Source organism: Podarcis cretensis (assembly GCF_951804945.1).
Source record: "Podarcis cretensis genome assembly, chromosome: 5".
Taxonomy (NCBI): domain Eukaryota; kingdom Metazoa; phylum Chordata; class Lepidosauria; order Squamata; family Lacertidae; genus Podarcis; species Podarcis cretensis.
In genome coordinates this window covers 18,001,861-18,021,887 of record NC_137174.1, presented here as the reverse complement: position 1 = coordinate 18,021,887, position 20,027 = coordinate 18,001,861, and the positions used below count along the sequence as shown (strand labels likewise).

At 43.4% G+C, this 20,027-nt stretch overlaps 1 protein-coding gene across 15 annotated transcripts in view; it reads left to right on the top strand.

The window, feature by feature from the left end:
- Nucleotides 1-20,027, top strand: part of KCNMA1 (potassium calcium-activated channel subfamily M alpha 1) — a 559,506-nt gene that overhangs the window by 303,160 nt on the left and 236,319 nt on the right. For all 15 annotated transcript variants that reach the window (XM_079976992.1, XM_079976987.1, XM_079976997.1 and 12 more), the window contains exons 4-5: nucleotides 5,905-5,998; nucleotides 9,981-10,092. In XM_079976992.1, coding sequence (XP_079833118.1) covers nucleotides 5,905-5,998; nucleotides 9,981-10,092 — 206 coding nt within the window. The remainder of the gene's footprint in view (nucleotides 1-5,904; nucleotides 5,999-9,980; nucleotides 10,093-20,027) is intronic.

The following is a 20,027-nucleotide window of genomic DNA, read 5'->3' as shown; positions in this document are numbered from 1 at the left end:
TGTACTTTATAGAGGTAAAAGGAATAAATATCAATCACTTCTCACTCCCTACATTGCAGACCTGTGTCCTGAAATATTGGGTTGGGGCAATTGACCTCAATCTGTGCTCTGTTATTATTACTACTATTATTAATGTTATTGCTGTTATTTGAACTTCTTTGTAACTATTTTTATACAGAAAACCCTGAAAACAACTTACAAGCGTACATTAAAACCAGGATACAACTAAAACAGTGTAAAAGCTAAAAAGCACCAGTTGGCTTAAGTGCATGGCTTTGGGTAATTAAGTAGCAGAAACCATAATAGTAATAGCAGAACACTGCATTACTCATACCATGCAAATGAATGGGCTCCAGGAAATAAACCTGCAGTCAGTCACTTTGCTCTTCCATGGGTTTTGTTTGTTACTCCCACAGCCCCACTGACAAATGCTTTGGCGTAACATGTTGTCTAAATCTAGGTTTGCGGTCAAGCTATAGCCAAGGTTTATACTGGCCATTGCTTTTCACTGGGCAGCTAGATGGGTGTTTCAGATTTGGAGACATCTATAAATTCATCACTGACTTGCAAAGTAACAAATCTAGTTCTCTTGCACGATAGAATTAGAACAGAAGCAAGGAATTGAGGATAATTTGGGACCAAGACTTGTTGGAACCCAGAGGTGGCTCACTTGTGAGGCAAGGAGAAGCAGCACATTTTGGACACCACTGGAATTTGGATTCTTTAATGTGGAGCCGAGAGGAGGAAGTGTTTATGAATATAATGGTGATGAAAAGGAAAAGCATGTTGGAGGTTTATTATATATTTATGCTATCATTATTGTTGTATACTGCTTGTAAAACTGCTGCTACTGCTGTTTCTGCTGCTGCTGCTACTCATAAATTTATTGTAGCCAAAGACCATGACAAACATATGTTAAGCGATAGTATTAATAAAATAATACAAGGCATACCTCCATAATACAGGCATACCTTGTTTTACTGTGCTTCGATTTGTTGCTCTTCACAGTTATATTGCTGCTTACAAGGGCATGGGCGCAGCTGCAGGCAGCCAAACTGCTTCTGTTATGCTTTGTTCTCAAGAGTGGCTACCAAGGGGGAAATTTGGTGTTTCTAATTAGTTGCAGGTCCCTTCAGGATTCTATTCAGAAGAGCTAATACCTTAGCTAACTCTTCTTCAAGGTCAAAGCACATACCCCACCAGTGTCCTAGGAAAACTGGGACATTCAACGTTTGGGGGGGGGGGTTAGAGAGAGAGAGAATGGCAGTCATTTTTATTACCATGATCTTGTGTGGTTTCATGGCACTATTCCCCACCACCACCAAAAAAGGGCTGTAGTCTAGGGCTGTGCCCCAGCATAGATTTCTGGACGAAATATGGCAAAGGAGTTCTGGATGCTTTATCTGAGGCACTGCAGGTTTGTGCTTATGTAGTAACCATGTTAAAACTTCAGAGTATCCATATTCAGTCAATATGGTCTTCTAAGCATTTCTTATCAGTTAAAAAAACACCTAGCCTGAACAGCTACTCTCCTAACACCTGCTCCACACCTGCCCTCCAGTTAATATATATGGCTTTGAAGCCCATGTAGAAGTAAAATAAATAAAACATGTATGTTCTTTGCCTGTTTGTAACAATTAACATTAACTGCTGAGCCAACTGGCTTTAAGACTGTTCTAATAGAAACAATCCACTGGCAAGCTCCCGCTATGCAGCAGCGAAATGAACAGAAATTGTGCAACAACATTATTATTTCCCATGGTGCTTGCATAACAAAGCTTGCTAGTGGACCATAGACCTTGAGGACTCAAGGTTGATGCACTGAAATTAGTAGACCAAATTTAGTCGTGTTCATACATTTCAATGAGTTTACTCTAAATATTTTTTTTTAAAAGTTGTCTACAACCCAGTGACTTGGGTCAGATCTAGCTATGCCTGTGTGGCATCTCATACCATGGTGTTAACTGGGTATACATGTATATGTCTTTGAATTTCAGGCATCTATGCGGACAAAACCATTTGGGCTTCCATTTGCAGTTAATCTTTCCCTTGATTATATATTAATGTGCTGGTGACATATCAGTGATAGAAGTTTCTCCTTCTTTTGCATTTGCTGTTTATCAATGCCACCTTCTGCAGTCGCCCCAATTTTCATGTTTCATTTAAGTTTTAATGACAACCCGCCCAGTCAGCACTCTTTCTAATTGTTAATTGGAATGCTGTAGAGCTTTTCAAGACTTCCCCAGCGCACTGCTAATTACTTCCCAGCAAATTTGTAGGACGCTAGGAAGAAACTACAAAAAACCGCTGTATAGGGCCTTCTGTTTTGTGCATCTTGTCTGGGATACTGTGGTTCATTTAATAGCCCTGTTGATGCATAAATAAACAATTTATTATGGGTTATTCATGTTATGAGTTGGGCAGGGTGGGATAGAAGGAAATGTGATCGATGGATGTAGCTGAATTGGCCTAAAGTGGAACAAAACAAAACAAAAATACATATTTTTTAATTCTGCTACTCATTCAGCATTCTGTCCTCAGCTGCCTGTGAGAAACCAGGGAGCAGAACGAGAGCACAAGAGCGCACTGGCCTCCTGTGGCTTCCAGCAACTGCTATTCAGAAGCATTGCTTCCCCCAACTGTAGAGGTAGAGCATAGCCATTATGGCTAGTAGCCATTGATAGAACATCAATTTGCCCAATCTTCTTTCAAAGCCATCCAAGTTGGTTGCCTCCACTGCCTCCTGGGCGAGTGAGCTCCATAGTTTTCGACTATGCACTGTGCAAATAAGTATTTTCTTTTAACTGCCCTAAATCTCCCAGCATTCATCTTTATTGGATGTGCACAAGTTCTAGTGCTATGGAAGAGGGATGCATAGTTTTATAAACTTCTAGCATGTCACGCCATACCTGCCTTTTCTGTAAACTTAAGAAGTTACAGGTGCCGTAACCTTTTCTCGTGGGGGGAGCCACTATATCCCCTCGACCTTTTCCAACTCTACAGTATCTGTACTGAGGTGAAGCAACCTACTGTCAGGATCTTAAAGGCTAAGCTTGTGTTTAAGAAGTGTTTGTTATGCGATGATTGTATTTGTGGTGTCACAGCTTAGCTTTGTGTAACAGCAATCCCATATCAGGGGTTTGCTGCAACTCAGCACTTGTCATGGTGAATATGTACAATTAGTTTTTTTTGGGTTTTTTTAGAGGAAATGTCTGGAAGGCTCATTACTCCACCCTCATTGCCAAGTAATTTCCTGAAGGGAAAAGAGAGAGTGATGGCCCATGGCAGACGTTTCACTATCCACTCTTGCCATGTGATAATTTCGACTATCACTTCGTAAACACAGGGCTGGATCCAGACTGGTAGTTATGCTTAAACCCCATTGAATTCAGTGGACCCTAACTCTCAGTCTGGATTCAGCCCATAGTCTGGGAACTTGACAATACTGTAGTTACTTCCACTGCAACTAGTCCTTTGCAGAATAGTTCCATACAACTGTGCTTTTTCAATTGTTGTCTGTTTACCTTCGGTTGACTTCAGATTTCTGTGATGATGATTGTCTGGAAAGAAATCAGTATGTGAAAATAAGCCCCTACCCAGTGTCTCTGACAATCTTGGACTACTAGTAGTACACCATTTTAGACTGCACAATATTGGACTACAGTACTGGGGCACTTTAGACTGCAAGTGAGGGGAGGGGAAAACATGTCTGAATCATCTTCATTGACAATTCCCCACACATATCTGAAAGGAGGCTAGCTAGAACTCATCTCCTTACTAGTTTTTGCATTGGAGAAGCTTCTGTTGGAAGGGTTGCTTCGTGGACTTCAGAAGAAGCTTACAAAGCAGATGCGTTAATGTCTCACACTTCTGCTTTTCCCGTTTCTGTTACAATGACAATGTGGGAGCTTGCACATTTCATCCCTTGCCAGGTCCATGGTTTTCAGATACTTGGAGGATCTGGAAGTGGATGAGATGCCTGACTCTCATTCTGCATACTCTGGGGAAAGTGTGTGTGGGGGGGGGGGAGAAACAGGACTGAAAGCAGAAGTTTCCCCCTGTTCTGGTTTCCTCACTTTTCGCTAACGTATTAAAGCAAGATTTATTTTCGGTTGCTTTGCTACCAAGACAATGTGAGATACTAACAACAATACCACAAATATACCGTTTTTTCCTTTATTTATTGCAATTGAAACTGTTTCGATAAGACTTGCGTGTTTAATATTTTTGATGCAACATTTGCAAGTAGTATTTCAAAACACTGTGAATATGGCGTTGGTTGCTACCAAGTCTTCTTAGAACTGTGCGTCACTGCCCTTCAGGGAAATGTTGGCAACTCTAAACATGCCGGAGGATAAAGCGGGGGCATGCTGTTATCGGACTTGTTTGAGCTGCAATGTTTGCAAGTAAATGGGAACCTGGCTGCATGTGTAATACCCTCAAAATCCAGCTAATTTCCTTCCCTGCCTTCAGTTAGGTCAGCAACATTCAGAATGCACAGAACCTTGCTTGTTTAGCAATTTAGCCTTGCACCTTCAGATGTAGCGCTATACTAACTGGTATGATATACGTAGTGATTTATTTGTAAAAAGAAGAGTCATGGAATTTCTCCTTAATTGTCATTTTCCTTCCCGTTACCTCAAGCGTGTATTTTTTACATCTCCTTCCCAGAATTAAGTAACTTCTAAGCATCATTCCTGACCTCTGTATGGTTATGCTGACTGAATGGTAACTTGTTACAAATCTTGGGACATGCTACTTAACCTGGGGACTGTGATCTGCAGTCTTTCCAACCATCTCGTAGGACCATCAAAATAAATCACAGTACACACACACACACACACACACACGTGCATATTTTTCAATTTGCTGCAACCTGGTTTATTGAAGCATATCACAGTACCAGTTTGTATAGAGTATGCTAGAGAGTTGGATGTGCCCCTTTTAAAAAAAGCAAAACTAGATTTTGCAAGGCTGCCTGAGAAAGAGAGGTGAATCTGAAATCTGCATGTGAAAATTAACCCTTAGATTCCTGCTTCTACTCCTTTAATTTATGTTGTTCTGCATTAATTCTAACAGCGGGCTATGCTCTTCTTTCTACTAGATTCATGGTACTGTATTTGTAAAGAAGCAAACAAGTATCTCCCCCAAGTTGCTAAAATCCATAAGCAACTCTTTTTATATTACATTAACCAGAAAGGGGAGTGCGTAATATAAGATGGCATTAATTTGGTGGGGGCTCTTTTTAGAAAACTTTCTGAAATTGTTGGTGTTACTGATTTACAAGATGCTGTTTCATCCAAAATACACAAAACATTTTATAATGAAATCTAGATTTTGGGTTGCCAACTAATGGGGGGGGGTGGCATGCTCTTGTACCTTTAACAGCAGCTGAATCTGCAGGAATTAGCAGATGAAGCTTTTCGCATGCATAGGCACCTACTGTTGCCTGTAGAGCCATCTGCTGTAACAGGCAGAGGAACAAGACCTGCCAAAAAGTTGGCAACCCAAATTTGATGATTGAACTGTTATAGCTTTATGTACCTGGTAGAAAGAAGCCAGTTCTTTAAGGGTTAATGTGGGATTAAGGAATCCTAAGAGATTTTCCTGCTTGTCATTCCTTAAAAGTGCCTGCATGTTTCTGCTCACCTGTTGCGACTAACAGGTGAACAGTAAGAATGGCTGACAATACAAAAACAATGTTCCAAATATTATTATTTCTTTCAATGCCTGCGTGCTTCAGAAAAAATGGAAGAGCCAGAAGCAGCGTATAATGACTGAAACCTGTCCATTCTCTAATCGAAGTGATAACAGTGGCCAGCTGACGTTACTTTTGCCATACTTCTGATATGCAAACTTCATTCCCTCTAGTTTACTCTGGTCTTTTTTTCTTTTCTCAAATAGCCCAATAGAATCTTGCCAGAATTTCTACAAAGATTTCACGTTACAGATAGACATGGCTTTCAACGTGTTCTTCCTGCTCTACTTCGGCTTGCGGGTAAGTGTGAATCTCCATATTGCTTGGCTTGAGGGGCGGGCGAGGTGCCACAGTGTTTTTTCCCCAGAGGCACTTGTGGGGATAACCAGGAGAAAAGGATGCTAGCGGCATAAAAGTGTCAAGCAGCAACATACTGCTATGGATGCGCAAAAGTGTACGAAGGCCATCATAGTTGCCAGTACCTTTTGAGTAAATTGGTTTTCATGTGTGGTAGGTGGGGGGTTTTTTTGTTTATATTTGGGAAGCCAAGTTTGTCAAATTAAAATACAGTGGTACCTTGGTGTTTGAACGTCTCGGAAGTCAAACATTTCGGTTTCCGAACGCCGAAAACCCAGAAGTAACTGCTTTGGTTTTCAAAAGCTTTTCGTTTTAATGTGCCACATGGCTTCCATGTTGAGTTTTCCGTAAGTAAATGCTTCTGGAAGTAAATGCTTCAGTTTCCGAACATTTCGGAAGTCGAACGGTCTTCCAAACGCATTATGTTTGAAAACCGAGGTACCACTTTACCACATCCATAAAGGTTTTAAAAAATAAAATAAAATAGGCTACTGCCCTTGAATGGGAAGACTTTTCTCTAGCCGTGTTGAGAACAGGAACTGCTTCAATAAACCTTTGCTCCATGATAAAGAGGTTTATGGATTTACTGTGCAGCAGCAGTGCGCTCTCCCTCCCTCTCTCTCTCTCTCTCTCTCTCTCTCTCTCTCACACACACACACACACACACACACACACTGTGTTTGTGGCAGATCTTACTCCATCCACCATCAGTTGCTTATAAGAATGATAATTTATACACTGCCCATCTGGCTGCATTGCCCTAGCCACTCTGGGCGGCTTCCAACACATATAAAAGCAAAATAAAACATTGAACATTAAAAACTTCCCAAAGGTGTTTGCTGCACGCACCACAATCTCAGTGCAGTGAGATGCTCCTGAGGTTCCAAAGTTTGGTTTCCTTGGAATGAATGTTGATGAATACAGCAGTGATACAGTGGGTTTTGTTTACATATATCTACAACAACAGCATGGGATGGAGAGGCTCACTGCACTAACATTCCCAAGAGCTCTTATCCCTCGCATTGGGTTTCCTGGGAGGCCCTGAGCCTGCAACAGAGTGAAACAAGCCTTTGTGTCTCCACTTTCCACCAGGGGCGGAAAGCAGGCGGGGGCGGGGCTGGCACGCATCCCAGAGGCGTGGCGCGGTGCCTGCTGGGGCGGGGTGCCCAGCGCGGGGGGGGGGGGGCAGCCACAATGGCACCCTGGGGATCGTGCTGCCGGGGGCGGTGCACTCCCCCTGCACTCCTCTTCCTCTGCCAGTGCTTTCCAGTATCAGCTAATAGCAACAGGGAGCATTCTTCAGTACTAGGGGAAAAAATACACCAGGTGGACACACCACACTTGCTCTCACTTCACATCTAGAAGGTACATGCACTTTTTGTCCCATAACTTTCTTCCTAGGTGGGCTGGAAACTCCCCCTCCATGAAAACTCAGAGTCCAGGGCACCTTCCCAGGGGAACCATTGAAAGCCTTTATGGGTTGGTGGCACCTGCTAAAGAGTAGACAAATTAATCCCATTGTCTGGATAGGGAGCTGCCTGGTTTCTTGATACATTCTCCCCCCCTGCCCCCCATTCCTTTGGGTTCCCCCTAGAAAGCAATGGAGTAATCCAATATTTTGGTGTAACAGTTATTTGTCAAAGCATATTATTATTATCATTGTCATTAAAATATTTATACCACCCTGCATAAAAATAAGAACAAAAACAAAGCAAACCAATAACCCCCTACCCCTCCCACAAACACTTTTAAAAGAATATATGATGTTAGTCAGCCAAAGGCCTGGTCCCTGGTGCTTAAAGGTGTATAATGAAGGTGCGAAGTGAGCCTCCCACGGCAGAACACTCCACAAGTGGGGAGCCATCGCAGAAAAGGCCCATTTTCGTGTTGCCACCCTCCAGACCTCTCATGGAGGAGGCACACGAAGAAGGGCCTCAGCTGACGATCACAGGATACAGGTAGGCTCATATGAAGAGCTCAAGTCTTATTTCATGTGAATAATGCAATTTTAACCATTATATTTTGTTAGTTTTTAAACATTTAAAAATTGCAAGCCAATGGAGTGTAAAGGCTTCCATGTTCATTTGAGCACTGAATTTGAACTGGAGTAAAATGTGAGAAGGCGATTTAAGTAGTATCCCCAAAGGGTGATTTTTTGTTTGTTTGCATTGGACCAAAAATCCAAACCAGTTTTCACTTTCAACCCAAGGATAGAGGACTGGGGGTCTAAAGGCATCAGATGGGACCAGTCCACCCAATAGTCAGGGTGAGGGTGAGCCCCTTGCCACAGACAACAGATCATACAGTTGCATGGGGCCCCAGAAGAAGATCCTGTTCTGCCTTCTGTTCCTTCCTTTACCTTTGTGCTGCTGGATGCCTGAGGCAACCCTGCTTATTTTACCCTGCATAATAATAATAATAATAATAATAATAATAATAATAATATCAGTGGTTTACAGTATGAAAACAGAAACATTCAATAAAATTCCCTGGGGGGAAATAGATTAAAAATGAGATAAAACTATTACATCCCAAATAAATCTGAGCAGTGTGGAGAACAAAATAAATCAGGAGTCAGGCATCCAGGAAAGCTTGGGTAAACATTTTAGGAGGTGTTGAAAGGTTTCTAATGTCTCCGCCTCACACCTTATCTGAGAAAGAACATTCCAGAGGATGGACTTATCACTGGGAAAGTCCACTGCCACATTGTCACCAAACCAGAGAACGACCAACAAAGGTGGAAAGATTGGTTTGGTCTGTGTAGGGGAAGGTGGATTGCTAGATTTCCTGTTCCTAGATTGCTTAGGGCTTTAAACGTCAGTCGTAAAGCCTTCAACTTGACTCAGTAGCTATTAAGCCTCCAGTGCAGACCTTTCCACGCTTGTGGTGCAAGATGTGGAAAGCTGGGTGAACTTAATTTTATGCTCATTTGCAGTTTCTGCACATTATATTAGTCTAATGGTGAGGTTACCAATGTATGGACCACCCTTTTCAGCTGCTGTGGCCTTTCCCCCTCTCCCACCTGAAAAACTCCCAGAAAGAATATATACTGTATTGGGAATTGTAGTTTGAGGAGTGGAGCTTGTCCTGGGAATATTAAGAGATCTTTAATATTCTCCTTCTTCATGTTAACCACTGCTCCCTTAGAGGGAATTATTATTTAACTGCTTTAACTCTGTGGCACAAATAATGCTCTAGAAGCTTCTCAGTCTTTTCTCCCCTCATACCAGCTCCTACAAACTCCAACACTTGCAGACTGTCCATAGAGAAGGTTTTCAGTGGTCCCTTTGCCTTGTTTTTTTAAATGCTGAAGTAGATTTGCTTGTAGGACCATGTACACAAGGTTGAAGTGATCTCAAGAATCACTAGCCCAACAGGAAAAGTTGTTAGGCTGGTGGTGACAAGGGACAGGGCCTGCTCAGTCATGGCCCCACCACACCTTTGGAACCCCCTCTCCAGAGAGATAAGTGTTGTCTCATTACTGCTAGCTGTTAAATAAAAACTCATTTATTCAAGACACATTTCTTTGTAAAATCAGTATGCTGATTTATTGTTGAAATCTCCCAGGTGGTTTACATAGTTTGGGGAGGGGGGTAACCTTTCGTTGCTGGGGTATTTTGTGTGCGTGTTTGCAATTGTATCTTCATGTATTTTACATGAAAATGTATTTTACAAAGGGTTCTTTGGGTGGGAAGAGTGCACCCTTAAAAAACAGGTTTAAAACATTTTTTAAATGAATTAGTCAATTAATTAATGAATTAAAATGAATAAGCAGGTGTATTTTAATTAGAGGTCACGAAACAATGCCTTAATTATTTCCAAGGGACAAACAGAAAATCTGTTGTATCTTTCATAAGGAATCCCCACCCCCACCCCCCCACCCCCCAACAACCAGTATCTTTATCCTCTTCATTTCCCTCCCCAGTTCATAGCAGCCAACGACAAGCTATGGTTCTGGCTGGAAGTAAACTCGGTGGTAGATTTCTTCACAGTCCCTCCAGTGTTCGTTTCAGTGTATTTAAACAGAAGTTGGCTGGGTAAGTAAACAGCGTTTTTCTTAATTGTGTGTGGGTTTGCAAGATGCTGGCTACTGGTACTGTGTTCTCAATGACTTGCAATTGGCACTGAGAGAAAGGTACTGAGTCTGCCCCCTCCCTCTGAAAGAAACACAAACCGAGGCAGACTGGTGGCAACTTGGGGGGGGGGGTGTTGCGCAATTTCCCCAACACACTGAAGCAAAGGGAGAGAAGCTGTAGCTGGCCCTGGTGTAAGAGAGCCTGTTTGAGGGATGGCCTCCTCTCCTGCAGGGGTGGCTCACAGCTGTCTCCCCTGCCCCTCAAAAGTTCTGCTAGACTGACCAGACCGGGATTACTGGCTGCACCTACCTAAGCACATATAAGCAAGTCTCACTGTGTTCCAGAGGTTTTGCAAGACAACCAGTCTAGTGAGCTGTCCATGCTTCACACAAGCAAGAAAAAGGCAGGATCAGGCCCCAGGCAGCTGAAACCTTCTCCACTGTGAGGAGGTGCAATCCTAAGCATCCTTTCTTCATCTGGAAAAGGGAATGGGCATCCTCTGCAAGAAAGGAGAGGGGGAAAAACTGATTAGGAAATCAGTTTGCTGCTCATTATGATTCTGCATGTTGACACTTGGAGGTTTGTTGCTGTTATCAGAGGAGTTTCTCAGGTACTTCCAAGAAGCTTGCCTTCAAGGGATTTCAGAGAACAACTTCCATCAAAACCACTGCCTCCCTGCTGTGCCCCAACAATATCTTGGTATGGCAGCATGTTGGAAAATGGTAACCGGTTCCACACCAGCTCCATCACCACCACTGCGGCAGGCCTCTTTGGCTCTCAGGAGAGCTCTGAAGCAGGCACTACTGTGTCTCTAAGAAAGACCCATTTAGGAAGTTTTGTTCCATTGGGATAGAATGGTGTCATTGACTCTGCATTCTGGAAAATGCAGACTGCTGTAACTGGCCATTGCTGACTCTTCCTTCCACCACCAGCACCATTGTTTGATGCCTTTTGAATTTAATTGCCCTTCAAATGTGGCTGCACTAAAATTTCAGCTTCCCTAGGCAGACGCATAGTGTGCCCCTATGGTTAAACTGGCTCTGTATCTTGAACTTTAGTAGGTGAATCTCTCCCCCCCCCCATCCCCATCACTTTATATATCTGTTTCATCTGCTAAATTTCTCTGTTAGTAAAGGTAAAGGGACTCCTGACCGTTAAGTCCAGTCGCAGACGACTCTGGGGTTGCGGCACTCATCTTGCTTTACTGGCCGAGGGAGCTAGCGTACAGCTTCCGGGTCATGTGGCCAGCATGACTAAGCCGCTTCTGGCGAACCAGAGCAGCACACAGAAATGCCATTTACCTTCCCGCCGGAGCGGTACCTATTTATCTACTTGCACTTTGACGTGCTTTCGAACTGCTAGGTTGGCAGGAGCTGGGACCGAGCAACGGGAGCTCACCCCATCGCGGGGATTCAAACCGCCGACCTTCTGATCAGCAAGTCCTAGGCTCTGTGGTTTAGAACACAGTGCCACCCGCCTCCCAGAAAATTTCTGTTAGGTTGGTATTAAAGAGAGAACAATGTTGAGGAAAGGGGGAGATAATTTTATTCACTCAGCACGGAATTTTTAGCAGCTTATTTTTTGGTAGCATCTAGTTTTGTAGGTGGTGGGTAACGCAGGTGGCGCTGTGGGTTAAAGCCTCAGCGCCTAGGGCTTGCCGATCGAAAGGTCGGCGGTTCGAATCCCTGCGGCGGGGTGCGCTCCCGCTGCTCGGTCCCAGCGCCTGCCAACCTAGCAGTTCGAAAGCACCTCTGGGTGCAAGTAGATAAATAGGGACCGCTTACCAGCGGGAAGGTAAACGGCGTTTCCGTGTGCGGCTCTGGCTCGCCAGAGCAGCGATGTCACGCTGGCCACGTGACCCGGAAGTGTCTCCGGACAACGCTGGCCCCTGGCCTCTTAAGTGAGATGGGCGCACAACCACAGAGTCTGTCAAGACTGGCCCGTACGGGCAGGGGTACCTTTACCTTTACCTTAGTTTTGTAGTAGTAACGCTGACATAGAATAATAATTATGAGCTTCATAACATTAATGTTGTATTCACTAGCTTGAGGATCCGTCTAATTCTGTTTTGCTGATTCCATAGCTGCAGATGTTAGAAGTGGCCACAAAACTTGCTCTTTCCTTTCCATTTTTATGTGGCTTAAAGAATTGTGTGCTTCTGCCATCCAGTGGTCATGGTGAGGCATGACTTTGCCACCTGAAGCAAACTGCTTTTATCTTTATTAAGTTGTGTAAAGCATGGAGTAGTTGCACTGACACAGCTAATTGCTTGAGACAAAGGGAATAATACTAGCAAGTTGAAATATGAGAAAGCATCTTCAGTGTACGAGGTTCATCGTCGGCTTATAAAGGGCCTGAAAAAGCCTGTGACCTACAAAACAGATTTCAGCTGTAAGGTTTCTTATTTCTTTTGTTATGCTGTATTCTCAAATCCCGGTGCAAAAAGATAAAATCCTGCACAGTTCTCTGCCCAGGCCTTCTGTCTATGCACATCCTGTCGCTCAGGGATCTAAAGCAAACATATTCCCAGTCTCTTAAAGTTAGGTAGGAAATGAAGAATGTTTGCTGGGCTCAGGACCAGCTTCCCACGTTGAGAGGCAAAATTCAATGGGGTGGTGCCTCTGTGGGCACCCTACCTGCTACTGCTGCCACCGCCAGGGCCACACAGCTGTGGCTGCTGCTTCCACAAGATCTTGTGAGATCTCACTGAACTCTCGTGAGATCTCACCAGGAGACCCTGCTGCATAACCCTGGTAAGTGAGGCTTGGGCAGGGAGAAGTGGCACCTTCCCATTTTGCCTCAGGTGGTGAAATGAGACAGGCCACCCCTATGTGGGCGCATGCTTTAGAGAAGGGACATGGTTAACTTTGCAGTGGTGCTATCCAATATTGTCCTTGTAACCCCCCAGAGTTTGTGAGCGCAGTTTCTGAAGCAGCTTTGCAAAGCCTGGTTAAGAACCAATATTGAGATAACGCGGTTAGCGTCAATGCACACCTATCAAGCTGAACTCTGGTTAAAGCCAACTATCTAAGTAAAGGGGAAATCATACCCATAAGTAGTGCCAGATCTAGGGCAGTGTGAGCAGTTTCCCCACACAGGGCACCGAGCCAAGGGGCGCAAAATAATAACAATAACAATAACAACAATAATAATTAATAATTATTAATAATAAAAACAACATGTTGTTGTTGGCATCCATCTGTCTTGAGAGACAATGGAGTGTGCCTCTGGATATGAAGTCAAGCCACTGGAGAATCACAGCGCCTGCTGCGGCTGCAGACACGGGTAACTTGTAACTGATGCCTCTAAGGCACAAGCCAGGACAGGATGTATGGAGGCTCTGGGCTGCCCAAACGACAAGACCCATCCTCCTCTAGGCTGCACTAATGTGGTCAAAATGAAAGCAAAACAATACATTTGACACCAGCTTGGCTGCAGCCGTGTTTCAGGGACTCCACTCCAGATTTGCTTGGGGTTTACTCATTTGCCTTTTCTTCTCCCAAAGATGTGCCTCAAGGTAGTGGGTATATGGGTACTTACTCAATATTTGGGGGGGGCATGGGCATGGCCAGGGGCCAGCTGCCCCCCTTAATAAAAACCAATACAAATCTGAGGTTCTGCCCCCCTAACAAAAGACTGCCCCCCCTAACAAAAATCCTGGCTACGCCCATGGGGGGTGGTAATCAAATTTTGCCCTCTCTCAGGGTGCCGTAATGTCCTGAGACCACCACTGCCCATAATGAGGGAGCCCATGTCGTAATAAAAAAGGTAAAGGTAAAGGATCCCTGGACAGTTAAGTCCAGTCAAAGGTGACTATGGGTTTGTGGTGCTCATCTTGCTTTCAGGCCAAGGGAACCAGTGTTTGTCCACAGACAGCGTTCTGGGTCATGTGGCCAGCATGGCTAAACTACTTCTAGCGCAACAGGACGATAACCAGAGTGCACAGAAAAGCTGTTTACCTTCCCACCACAGTGGTACCTATTTATCTACTGCACTGCTAGGTTGGCAGGAGCTGGGGTAGAGCTGGTCTCCTAACAACATTTTAGGGAACAGGGAACTTTATATCTTATACCATTAATTATGAGTAGCAAGCTGCTGTCTGGGTTTAAAAGCAAACAACTGATATGCTTTATGCCATCTTCCCTTATGTTAGATCTACAATGGTACCTCAGGTTACATACGCTTCAGGTTACATACGCTTTAGGTTACAGACTCCGCTAACCCAGAAATAATACCTCTGGTTAAGAACTTTGCTTCAGGATGAGAACAGAAATCACGCAGCAGCGGGAGGTCCCATTAGCTAAAGTGGTGCTTCAGGTTAAGAACAGTTTCAGGTTAAGAACGGACCTCCGGAACAAATTAAGTACGTAACCAGAGGTACCACTGTATTTAAATTTTTTACTCTTTAAACATGGAGGAATTTTGCCATGAATAAGGCTTATAGCCTTCAGTAAAATTAAGTGAAGTATGTGTTCAGAACAAATGCATTCATGAGTCACTTATGGACCTAGAATAGAAGGACTCTAGAATCCTAAACTCCAAAACACTTAGGCCAGCTGGCCTGGGATATTGAAACAGTAAGGATACTTCCTAATGGGCTAGAGCAATGACATGTGGCTACATGTAGCTCAGGACATCCTGCTTACTGGATAAATCTGAGAATGAAGCATTGTTGTACCTCTTCTTCAAAGCAGGATACTCAAAGTCGGCCTCCAAAGTGGTTCAGATCTTTCCAAATGACCCAGAAAATTGAAACTCAGTGCACACAGTTTAGGTCGACATGCTGTGCTTATTCTGGCATCATCACACTCTTGCTCCAGCAAGAGTATAGCATCTAGATCAAGGGAAGTAATAGTGCCACTGTATTCTGCTCTGGTCAGACCTCACCTAGAGTACTGTGTCCAGTTCTAGGCACCACAGTTCAAGAAGGACACTGACAAACTGGAACGTGTCCAGAGGAGGGCAACCAAAATGGTCAAAGGCCTAGAAACGATGCCTTATGAGGAACGGCTAAGGGAGCTGGGCATGTTTAGCCTGGAGAAGAGGAGGTTAAGGGGTGATATGATAGCCATGTTCAAATATATAAAAGGATGTCACATAGAGGAGGGAGAAAGGTTGTTTTCTGCTGCTCCAGAGAAGCGGACACGGAGCAATGGCTCCAAACTACAAGAAAGAAGATTCCACCTAAACATTAGGAAGAACTTCCTGACAGTAAGAGCTGTTCGACAGTGGAATTTGCTGCCAAGGAGTGTGGTGGAGTCTCCTTCTTTGGAGGTCTTTAAGCAGAGGCTTGACAACCATATGTCAGAAGTGCTCTGATGGTGTTTCCTGCTTGGCAGGGAGTTGGACTCGATGGCCCTTGTGGTCTCTTCCAACTCTATGATTCTATGATTCTAAACCATGGGCATGCTCCCCCCCCCACTTCTTCCCCCCCATATTGTGTCTTTGACGAGGAAGTCTGTAGCAACCACATACATAACAAAAGGCATCAGGGTTGTTTACACATTTTTGTCTACTTGAAGAAGCCATGGTCCAATCTGAAAAATGCAAATATTTAGCTTACAAAACTGTAAAAATAAAGAAAAATTAACTTTGCAAAACAATAATTACCATGTGGTTAGAGTAGATCAACGTGTCAGTGTCCACTTATCCACAGTGTAAATATGACATATCTGCAAAAGTCGGAAACTGAAAGATAACTATGGCATGTACACAAAAATTGATTTCAGATTTGAAATCAGACTTGAAAGAACATAAAAGAAGAGTTGAAAAATCTCATGCAAAAGAAAATGAAAAAAAATCCCCCCCCCCCGTATACTGTGCATCCCAAGGGAATATACATTTTTTTGCATACCTCCAACTGTACATAGATATACATGTCATTTTCAATGCTATACATGTCATGTTCAATGCTATATAAGTCACTTACATTTATACTCATATTGTACTACTTTGGCTATGTGTTTAATAAAATATTGAATTCTTGCATTGTGAAAAACAAAGATTATGGTGAAAAGTGAAAAACATGAATTGCAAAAAAACTAGAGCTTACAGAACAAAACCAACTTCAGATATGAAATCAGCACATCAAAATTAGGTTAGAACAACTGCAGGTGTTCAATGCAACAAAAAATTTGTTCCCCAGTGTAAGTGTTACTATGGTGGTTTTTGCACTTGACAGAAGCTGCTAGATGATTATTTTCTCATCTTGTGCATTCTTTCATATACAGTCATACCTTGGTTTTCAAATTTAATCCATTCCGGGAGTCCGTTAAACTCCTGGAACAGTTTGAAAACATGGCTTCCAATTGGCTGCAAGAGCGTCCTGCAGCCAATCAGAAGCTGTGGAAGCTGTGCCGGATGTTTAGCTTCCAAAAATCATTTGAAAATCAGAACAATCACTTCTGGTTTTCTATCGTTCGGGAGCTTAAACGTTCGAGTTCAAAGGTGTTCCGCTTCCAAGGTTCCACTGTATAGATATGTGGCTATATCATGACCATCTACAATGTGTTTTTAAGAGTTTTTGAGAACACCTCCTATCATTAGTTTCAGGGATTCTTGTATAGATGTTTGTTCTGTTTTTAATTTGGCTTGTTAGATACAGTTTTTGTTCTGACATATGTTTCTGTAAAAAATCTTTGTAATAAGTAATATGGTATTTTGTTTTATATTTATTTCACCTGAAAATGTATTATATTGTCCCAGTGGAAGGGTAATCCTGAAACAGGTCAGGTCTGAATAATAATAATAATAATAATAATAATAATAATAATAATAAATTATTTTTTATTTATACTCCACCCATCTGGTTGGGTTTCCCCAACCTCTCTGGGTGGCTCTCAACAGAAAATAATAATAATAATAATAATAATAACAACAACAACAACAACAACAACAACAATTAAAGCGGTAAAAGATAAAACACTAAAAACCTCCCTATACAGGGCTGCCTTCCGATGTCTTCTAAAAGTCAGATAGTTGTTTATTTCCTTGACATCTCTTGGGAGGGCGTTCCACAGGGCAGGGGCCACTACCGAGAAGGCCCTCTGCCTGGTTCCCTGTAGCTTCATTTCTTGTAGTGAGGGAACCTCCAGAAGGCTCTCAGAGCTGGACCTCAGTGTCTGGGCACAATGATGGGGGTGGAGACGCTCCTTCAAGTATACTGGGCCAAGACCGTTTAGGGCTTTAAAGGTCAGCACCAACACTTTGAAAGCACAGGAGTTGCTCTTCTTTCCCCTCCCCCGTCAATGTTTTAAAAAATCTAAACTGAACTAATAGAGGGTGAATTTACCCCTCCTCCCAGTTTATTTTGAGAATGCACATATCAAAGATCACAGATCTAGCTCACTGGAACCTAAGCAAACAATTTCAGTGGGTGAGGGACGTTAGCAAGGGGAATTAGATGCTGCAATAGGACTGTGCCAGGCTGCTCTGATTCATAGAATCATAGAATTGTAGAGCTGGAGAGTCATCTAGTCCAACCCCCTGCAGTGCAAGAATCTCAGCTAAGTCACACACAAAAGACCACTCCTGATTAGCTTTCTTCACTTAATGAGCTTAATTTAGATAGCAGGTGTTGATTTGTTATTGCTATTCTTAAACAATTGGGTCTCAGAAATCCTTGACAATCTACAGTCGTACCTCTGGTTACGTACTTAATTCGTTCTGGAGGTCCGTTCTTAACCTCAAACTGTTCTTAACCTGAAGCACCACTTTAGCTAATGGGGCCTCCCGCTCCCACTGTGCCACCGCCGCGTGATTTCTGTTCTCATCCTGAAGCAAAGTTCTTAACCTGAGGTACTATTTATGGGTTAGCGGAGTCTGTAACCTGAAGCATATGTAACCTGAAGCGTATGTAACCCAAGGTACCACTGTACGTTTTAGAGTGGTACCTTTAGAGTGTAGATTTAGAGTGTAGATCATGATCTGCATTCTGGTTGACTCCTTGCCCTGTGCATTTCACTCCACAAACTATCTAGGCAGATCTGGGTAGATTGAGAGGAATCAAATAGTAGTCATTCATTCAGGTCCCCTGTTCATGTTTCTGCAGTAGTAGTTTCAAAATACTTACATCTTTAAGATGAGACCTCTGGGTATAGGGTGGTATATAAAATCAATCAATCAATCAAATCAAATCAAATTTAAACGTTTATGTAAGAACCTCTGCATATGTTTCATTTCTGTTCTGCTGTTCTTAAGACTTCGCTTGCTTTTGGCATTTGTGCTCCATACAGAAAGCACCCTTCAGAAAGAGGAGCAATGGAATGTTCTTTCTGAATACTATTTCATAATTTTACCCCAAGAGAGAGTATTAGTGGGAATAAATACGAGGAAAGATTAGAGAGCAGTTAGGCAAACTCTCTCTCTCTTTTGAAAAAAAGAAAGAAAAAGATTATGCAATGCTATAATCCACGAAAGTGCAGACAGCGGATTTTTGTTGTCACCAAACAGCTGAACAACCACTTGAATCCTTTAGGTGATTTAAAAAAGCTATAATGGAGAGAAAGGGACAGAGATGAATGACAATGAAATGTCCTTTTCAAACTGTCACATATGGAACAAAAGCAGACCCTTTTCACGGAGACAAGAGGGGGCGTTATAATAATCAAAAGGGAAAGAGTAGCTAGCCAGAGAAATGCACTCCCTTTTTGTTTTGTAGCTGATCTTGATTGTGTCCAAATTGGTGTCTTCCTCAATGTAAAGGTAAAGGGACCCCTAGCCATGAGGTCCAGTCGCAGATGACTCTGGGGTTGTGGCGCTCATCTCGCTTTATTGGCCGAGGGAGCTGGTGTACAGCTTCTGGGTCATGTGGCCAGCATTGGTAAGATGCTTCTGGCGAACTAGAGCAGCGCACGGAAATGCCGTTTACCTTCCCACCGGAGTGGTACCTATTTATCTACTTGCACTTTGACGTGCTTTCGAACTCCTAGGTTGGCAGGAGCAGGGACCGAGCAACGGGAGCTCACCCCATCGCGGGGATTCAAACCACTGACCTTCTTATCGGCAAGTCCTAGGCTCTGTGGTTTAACCCACAGCGTCACCCGCGTCCCTTCCTCAATGTAGTGCCCTCCAAATATTGTTGGACTACAGCTGCCTTCATCCCTGACCATTGCCCATGTTGGCTGGTCCAGGTGGGAGTTGTGGTACATCTGGGTTGGGCAGATGTTCTATGATGGGTCTTACAGTGGGAGGATCTGCAAGGACACTGTGGCCATTGATGTTTCCCAGATTCCAGCACAATTCCATCCACTCAAGCAAACCATTAGTTCCCTCCTAAGGATCTGATTCCTAGATCAGCCCTGTGCCATGGGGCAAAGGCCACATTTTGACCTTGTCTGTTTGGTTATCTGGACACCTTCAGAATACTTCTGCTACCCAACATCCATATTTTCCAGCCTCTTTGTTTGCTTACCTTTCCCATCATGCCTGTTTTCCCCATTGGTGTTCACCTCTATTCCCATTCTCCTGAGATTCGTCCCTCTATCACCTTGTGCTCTTGCCCACATTGTGCTCTTGCCCGCTTATGAACCAGCAGTAAGAAAAGCTGGGTAGTAATTAGTCTCTCTCTTGTATCAGTAACAGAGCACAGTACAATATGCATTCAAATGTGAGTAAGCAGTCAGTAGTCTGACCTGAGATGGCACGTGGCATGCCCCGTTTGTGACATCAGACCAGCAAAGATTGTGATGTCAGCAGAGCCAAGCCAATGGCAGCCAGAAAAACTGTGACGCTTCAGCGCCTGCAGCTGAATCTCTGAGGTCACAAAGAGTTTTGCAGACCTCAAGCCAGGCAGATGTCATAAAGTGACTAATAGCATTGAGAGGCAGGGGCTTGGAGGAATTGTTCTCTGAGTCAGACAGTGCTGGTGTCGCTTGAAATTGCCACAAGTTTTGATT